At 41.0% G+C, this 7500-nt stretch overlaps 1 protein-coding gene across 1 annotated transcript in view; it reads left to right on the top strand.

Annotated features, from left to right (window-relative positions):
• The window catches only part of LOC143027721 (uncharacterized), a 65876-nt gene extending 59194 nt beyond the window's left edge, over nucleotides 1–6682 (top strand). The window contains exons 18-20 of the mRNA XM_076189199.1: nucleotides 2598–2803; nucleotides 3948–4097; nucleotides 5635–6682. Of these exons, the coding sequence (XP_076045314.1) occupies nucleotides 2598–2803; nucleotides 3948–4097; nucleotides 5635–6488 (1210 nt within the window). The 3' untranslated portion in view covers nucleotides 6489–6682. The remainder of the gene's footprint in view (nucleotides 1–2597; nucleotides 2804–3947; nucleotides 4098–5634) is intronic.
• The last annotated feature ends 818 nt before the right edge of the window (nucleotides 6683–7500 follow it).

The raw sequence follows: 7500 nt of genomic DNA, 5'->3' as shown, positions 1-7500 counted from the left end.
AGTCAGATTCAAACTCCTAAACAATTTTAGAATAGATACTTGTGCTTCTAAAATACCCGATTTCAGTAATGCTCAGTTCATAGAACTACGTCAGGAGCTTCAGCTTACAGATTGGGAGGCAAAATTAAACGAAAGGCCTGTAGATCAGATGTGGGAAATATTTCAAAATACGCTCACTAAGATGATTCAAACTTACATTCCTTTTAAGGACAGACGTCCCCCAAATCAGGCTCGCCCAAAGTGGCTCGACAAAGAAACTGAAAAAAGTATTGCTAAAAAGAGACAGGCTTATAAGAAATATAAGTGCTCGGGTGCATCTAATGACTATGAAAGTTATGTATCAATACAGAGAGATTTAAAAAAGACAATAAGAAAAAGAAAACGACAATACGAAATGAACATCGCTGAAAAATCCAAAGAGAATCCCAAAGAATTCTATAGTTACATTAGAGATAAAAAGGTTGTTAGGAATCACATTGGTCCACTATTATCTGCTGACGGTTAACTTGAATATTCAAATGAAGGAATGTGTAATATCTTAAACAATTATTTTAGCTCGGTATTCGTAAACGAAACACCTCAAAGTGAATTCCAAACTGAAACCTGTGAAAAGTCTGGGGTAAACTTACTCACTACGGTAAATATAACAAAAGAAAAAATTAAAAGGTGTATAGACAAACTCAAAGTTAATAAAACACCAAGGCCTGACGGTTGGCATCCAAGAATCTTAAAGGAAATGAAAAATGAGATTGTTGTTCCATTAGAAATTATTTTCAAGAAATCCATCATATCCGGAGATGTCCCAAGAGAATGGAAGCTAGCTAACGTTACTCCCATATTCAAAAAAGGTGACAAAAAGAAACCAAATAACTATAGGCCTATAAGTTTGACTTCGATCGTAGGAAAAATAATGGAAACTATCATCAGAGATGATATCGAATATCATTTAGAAAGTAACCGTTTGATAAATGATAGCCAGCATGGTTTCAGACGGAAACGTTCTTGCGTGACTAACTTACTCGAATTCTACAACACAGTTATCTCGAATTATGACAAAAGAAACAATATAGATTTAATATATCTAGACTTTGCAAAAGCTTTTGATACCGTCCCACACGAAAGACTACTTACTAAATTAGCTTTGCATGGAATAAGTGGTAGCCTATTAGGTTGGACTAGTAATTGGTTGAAAGGTCGAAAACAGAGAGTTGTTTTAAATGGAAAAACTTCTGGATGGAAAAATGTTGCAAGTGGAGTTCCTCAGGGTTCCGTTCTTGGGCCACTTCTATTCATAGTATATATAAATGATATAGACAATGGACTAAAATCTACTGTTTCCAAATTTGCTGATGATACAAAACTGTGCGGAGTAGCAAATGATCACTCAAACCAATTAGATATTCAAGAAGATTTAGATAAATTACAGCAATGGTCTGAAAAGTGGCTAATGAAATTTAACACAAGTAAATGCAAGGTAATGCACATAGGTAAAAATAACAGTAAGTACGATTACAAGTTATTTGGAAATTCCTTAACAAAAGTGGATAGTGAAAAAGATCTCGGTGTAATTATCAGTAACGACCTCAAATCATCCAAGCAGTGTATTTCAGCCTCTGAGAAAGCAAATAAGATTCTGGGATTGATTGCGCGATCTTTTGATTTCAAAAGTCCATCACTCATTAACAAGCTATATAAATCGTTAGTTCGTCCACATTGGGAATATGCTGTTTCCGTATGGTCACCGAATCTCATTAAAGACATTGACAGACTGGAAAAAGTACAACGGCGAGCCACAAAACTGATTCCAAATATCAAAAATAAATCATACGAAAATCGACTTAAGCACATGAATCTGTTTTCCCTAAAAAAAAGCGTAGACTCAGAGGTGACTTGATACAGGTCTTTAAGATTTTAAAGGGAATTGACAACATCAAAAGTGACCAAATTTTCACATTGAATGAGAATCAGACAAGAAACAATGGTCTCAAACTGTCCGGAAATAGATTCAATTTGGAAGTAGGTAGAAACAACTTTGCCAACCGTGTAGTTAATGAATGGAATAAACTTCCTGCACAGGTAGTGCAATGTAGTTCAGTTCGAAGCTTTAAGAATCATTTAGATAAATACCTAAGTAAGATGCTGTAATGATTATAATTTATGTTATATTATTTGTTTTTGTTTTGTTATCATTTGTCTGTCTGATTTTCATTTATTATTAGTTATATGTCAATTTATAATAATTTACTATTTACCTTTTTGTTTGTTATTCAACTATACCTATGCATTTATTTATGTATTTTATTTGTTATTTTTACATTATTATAGTTTTAATTTATTTTTTTTCTTTTTTTTTCTTTTTTTTTCTTTTTTTGCATCCGACCTAGATATGGATCAAAAGGTCTCCTGTCGGCATGCTCCGCCTTTGTAATCCTTTGTAACAGTTAACACGTAACAGATGCGGGAGATAGATGAACGTGTCCTCCAAGGGTGCTCGGGAATGTGTAGTCTAATGACAGTCATCTCGGTAATCCTTGGCAATGACACCAATTCTGTGTAGTCTTATGACATCGTCGGCTATCTTCTTCTCCCTTGGTCAGCATCCTGGTGATCATCGCCTGCTACGTCAGCCTCTTCCGCAACATCCGAGGGACGCGGTTGGCGACGCCCCTGGCCTCCGTGGGCGTGGGCGTGGGAGACATGAACTTCGCCCTCCGGTTCTTTTTCATCGTTCTCACTGACTGCGTCTGTTGGCTTCCGGTCATGGTGGCCAAGGTGCTGGCCCTTGCTGAGGTCCGGATTCCTAGTAAGTATACTAGTGTCTAGTTAACTAGAAAAGGGTTTGGTTCTAGAATCTAGAAGGTTTATAGACAACTCGCTTCGGCTCATTTTTCAAACTCACAGAAACTTTTACTGAACATGTTTGGATCCTCTTCTAGTTAATGTCATGTGATTTGATTCCCCTTAGAGGGAATCAAATCCATAGAAGGAGGTTACGTGAGTATAGATACCATGAAAGGGGAGGTAGAAAGAGATTTATTTCCCTTAAGTGTTATATATATTTTTATTTATTTTTTTAAGGCGTGAAGGGATGTGAGACTTCGGTTCTCCTACAAACACACACACACACACACACACACCTCATATACATTGAAACGAGGTATGACAAATTCGAGAGCAAGAGACAGAACCCTACGAGCATTGCTCCTTTCCTGCATAATAAATTATAATTAAATACACACACGTTCATGCACATACACACACACTCAAACGCTCTCGCATATGCACACACACACACGCACACGCACCACACGCACGCACACCACACGCACACGCACCACACGCACGCACACCACATGCACACACATACACACACAGACATTGAAAATTAGTTCTCCTGAATTAATTTATCGCGAAAAGTTTCCTTTTCAGCCCCGAGAGGTTCATTAATCACACGGAAGTTAACGCGTATCTCGCTTACAGCGTGGTGGGAGTCTGACTTGTGAGGGCAATCTGTTTACCATTGAGGAACATCTTTCCCTTCCCTTCAGACTCTTGTCATTGATCATATTTGCATCACAACTCTCTGTCTCTCTCTGTCTCTGTCTCTCTCTCCCTTTCTCTCTTTATATACTGCAGGAGGAAACTCAGGACGCAAATAGCATCTCATCATGGCCGCTGCAAAAAAAAAAAAAAAAAAATCGTTTCCTCTTTTCTTATTAAATAAATGACATTTTCCTTTCCTTGGACGAGGTCACACGAGGTCACCCAAGTGACCTATTTTATTCTGGTGATGCTAATAATCCCTTAAAGACCCTGTGTCACTCCTTATGTATTTCATTCTGGCTAACGGCTACTTCACAGACCTGAAATCTTTGAACAAGCGACGACCTTCCTCACCCCCCCTCCAATGAAATGACCCAAGTTGACCTAGATTCCTCCTTCGTCAGGTGAAGTGAACGCGTGGTTGATGGTGATGGTGGTGCCCATCAACTCGGCCTTCAACCCGGTTCTGTACACCTTCTCCACCTCACATTTCCAGACCCAAGTTAAAGGCGCCTTCCACCTCTGCTCGTCCGGGTCCAGGGCTGGATTATCCGGTAAGGAATTAAGACGCGGAGGAAATCCGCCCGAAAAGGTTCTCAACTCCATTTTACCAGCGCTTCTATCATTTTAGAATAATCTCTCACTCCTGTAGCGCGTTATTATAAGTCAATTTAGTTAGTTGATTTGTTATAGTTTAGTTAATACCCCTGTGTGCTATACGAAATTCTGGAGAAATGATAAAAGCAAGGACTGGTACACCAACAGAGTAGTTAACGAATGGAATAAACTTGTAACCACGTAGCGAGCCCTAAAACAATTGATTGTTTTGAGAGAAGACTAGATAGATTTATGGACAGGGATAACAGGTAGTAAGGGAAATAGAACTGCCTAGTGTAGGCATTATGGTCTCTTGCAGTCTCCTCCATTCTTATGTTAGTATTTCGTCACTCAGGATTTAATGTAGGGTCAATGCTGACTGAGTGGGGTAGATGAGAGAGTAGGTAGTTGTTGTAGGGTATTGTGTAGATTGGGTGGTCTAGCAGTATGGCCCTGTTCACACTAGCGGCTTCACCCGCGGAGGTTCGATTACACTGTAAGTCAATGGAGGCACACACAACCGTGCAGTTTTTCCTTGACTATGCGGTACCGCCGCGGTTTCCGTGCGGTTCAAAACGCTAGTGTGAACAGGGGCTATATGTTATATTGTGAGGTGCGAAAGAGAACGGAAAGAAATGAGAAGGAAGACTAAAAGGTGGGTGGTAGAATATGCAATGGTAAGGAGCCTACGCCAAGAGGCGCTGAGTAGCTGCGGCCGAAGTCGTCACCTTTACCCCCCTATTATGAGCTTTGGGGACTACTGGGAATTGGAGAGGAGTGCAGGATTCGAACCCACAACCAGCACTCTTCCGATTACGCCACCAGTGCATACTGGGAGGGACGGTAAGGAAAGTGGAAAAGGAACAGGGAGAGAAGTGAAATGGAAGAGTGTAAAGAGAGATAAAAGCGAAGGAACACGAAAAGATAAGATAAAAAGGATTAGATCTAATGCATAACTTGTGGGGAATATGAGGAAAGGGAATAGGGAGTTTGAAATAAAGAGAAAGAAGAAAGGAAATGGCGAGAGGGGGCGGGTGATGAAAAAACGAGAAGAAATATCAAGAAGGATGAGGCAAAAGGTGTGATGACAGTGAGGATAATGAGGAAAGAAAGGTGAGGAAATGAAGATAAACAGGAGGGAGAGGGAAAGAAGGGACAAACTTAGAAACAGGAGTAGGTATATGAAGAGGAAAATAATACAAAGGAATTATGAAAATAGATAGTTAAGGCACAAACAAGAATTTTTAGATAAACGACACAGATTCTGCTGTAGGCGATATCAGACGATTTTAAGCAAACATGTTACGGACTCTGGGCTGAACGGGCTCTTGACTGATCGAGACCCCACGTATCTCAGAGTCCTCACTTCGCCTGGCGTTTGTCGAACAGTCTCCCTCTACGGTGGGTCGCTTCACCGAAGGGAGCTGAAGAATGCCAGTTCGATGAAAAAAACTCGATCTTCTTACGTTTTCTCTTCGTTGTACTCTCCTACAGATACAGACTTCCACCGGTTATCCTCCAAGCGAAGTAGAGGGAGTCTGGTGGAGATGGCGCGGCAGCCGAGGCAGTGGAGGGGCTCCGGGTACTCCAATGGCATCTTCCACCTCGTGAGCACCTGCAGAGGCAGGAATACCTCCTTCAGGAGACAACGGGACGATGACTACTTCGACACAGAGAGCCCCCGCGTGCCTGGCACCATGCAGACAAGGCTCATGATCATGACCCAGATGAGTTTCGAGGCAGACACGACGCTCGGTGCCAACCGCGGCCCCTGTGGCACTCCGCGAGTCACTCTCGACCCGAAACCCTCGGGGACTTTGGAGTCTCGGAGGACGGGGCCACGCTGGCAGGAGGAGACGACCAGGGTGGAATACCACGGGGAACTTCTGCCCGGGAGGAGGAGAAGGAGGAGGAGGAAGAGGGGGAGCCGGACGCCGGAGGAGATGTGGGTAGGGGAGAACCTCCTTCTTCGGAGCAAATCCAGATCGACCTTTCGAAGTCTGGACGACTTCCAGGGCGGAGTTGGGGTCAGAGAATCGAACTTCGGAACGCACGAAAGTGTGATGGATATTCAGAATCAGTCGAGGACTTTGTCGCCCAATCACTGCGCCGTGTTCGATTACAGGACTCGAACAGGGTCCCCTGAGAGTCTGGAAGAACCTCAGGGCTCCAAGTGTTCGGTTGTGACGAGTGAGAACGTGAATACAGGTGACATCAGCACACGTCATGTCATTTTGGTGTGCTCTGACGACGACGACGACGACGATGACGACGACAACGAATGCAAAGGTGAAAAGGTCACATTCTCCCTTATGAGTCACAGCGACTCGTCATCTTCAATCACGTGATTTGTCCTTGCACGTGTGGAGTCGCCTTCACGCTAGACGAAAAATCGTCGATTTTGGTTCGTCGATCGTTATGGCGACAGAGAACTGACGATTTTTTCCATCGTGTGAAGCCGATGAGTGGATGTTTCTGAAAGTGATTTTTTGATGTTTATACATAAGTCTGACTACCTCGATTTGTGTGCTACATTGTAAAATGCGTTGTATATATATATATATATATATATATATATATATATATATATATATATATATATCACTGTGCTCCCTTTCACCATTTTACACTGAACAGATATTTCATCACCACACTGACCTGTGCAGTGGTACTACAGAACAGCACTGTCAGGAATTTTTTTTAATTTTTTCGTTTCAAACATAGCAACATTTCATGCAACTTTCAACACCAAAACATATTTTGACCATTATCTTTTATCTTGGCACATTAATCCAAAAGTAAACATTTATTAAAAAAAAATATTACAGGCGTCATTTATGGGGGCGAAAAGCATGGTAGACAGATGACATAATTTTTTATGTGAAATTAAGACATCTTGAATTTTTTTTTAGAGTTCAAATCATAGACAGGTATAAGAACAGAAAAAAGGGATAAAAATATTTAGATAATTTTTTGGTGCTATGTACTTTCCTAAGAGGGGAAACACAGTTCAGAATAAAATATCAAGACTTTTGCAAAGCAGTTTGTATAGGTTCAGAAAATGTCGACATTTTACTGTCGACATGACGTCATAGACGACGGTTGTGGGTATTCGTTTCCCGCCAAAAATTTGAATGACATAGTGACCACTACATTAGTGATAGAAAAAAAAAGTAAAATTGCGACGGACAGAGAGAGCCTGGAATTCGTCAATTATGAAAATATGAAAATTTGTGAGTTATGAGTATTTTGATATAATTGTGTGTTTGAGAGAGAAAAGGGTTGTGTGTGTGTTTGCACATAAATGGAGGTAAATCAAAAGACAAATAGAACATATAGAAGAAAATTGAAAAGGGAAAA

This window comes from Oratosquilla oratoria, chromosome 8 (assembly GCF_046742065.1).
Source record: "Oratosquilla oratoria isolate Oo_2021 chromosome 8, ASM4674206v1, whole genome shotgun sequence".
NCBI lineage: Eukaryota > Metazoa > Arthropoda > Malacostraca > Stomatopoda > Squillidae > Oratosquilla > Oratosquilla oratoria.
The sequence above is the reverse complement of the archived record's forward strand: the minus strand, read 5'-3'. Positions and strand labels throughout refer to the sequence as shown.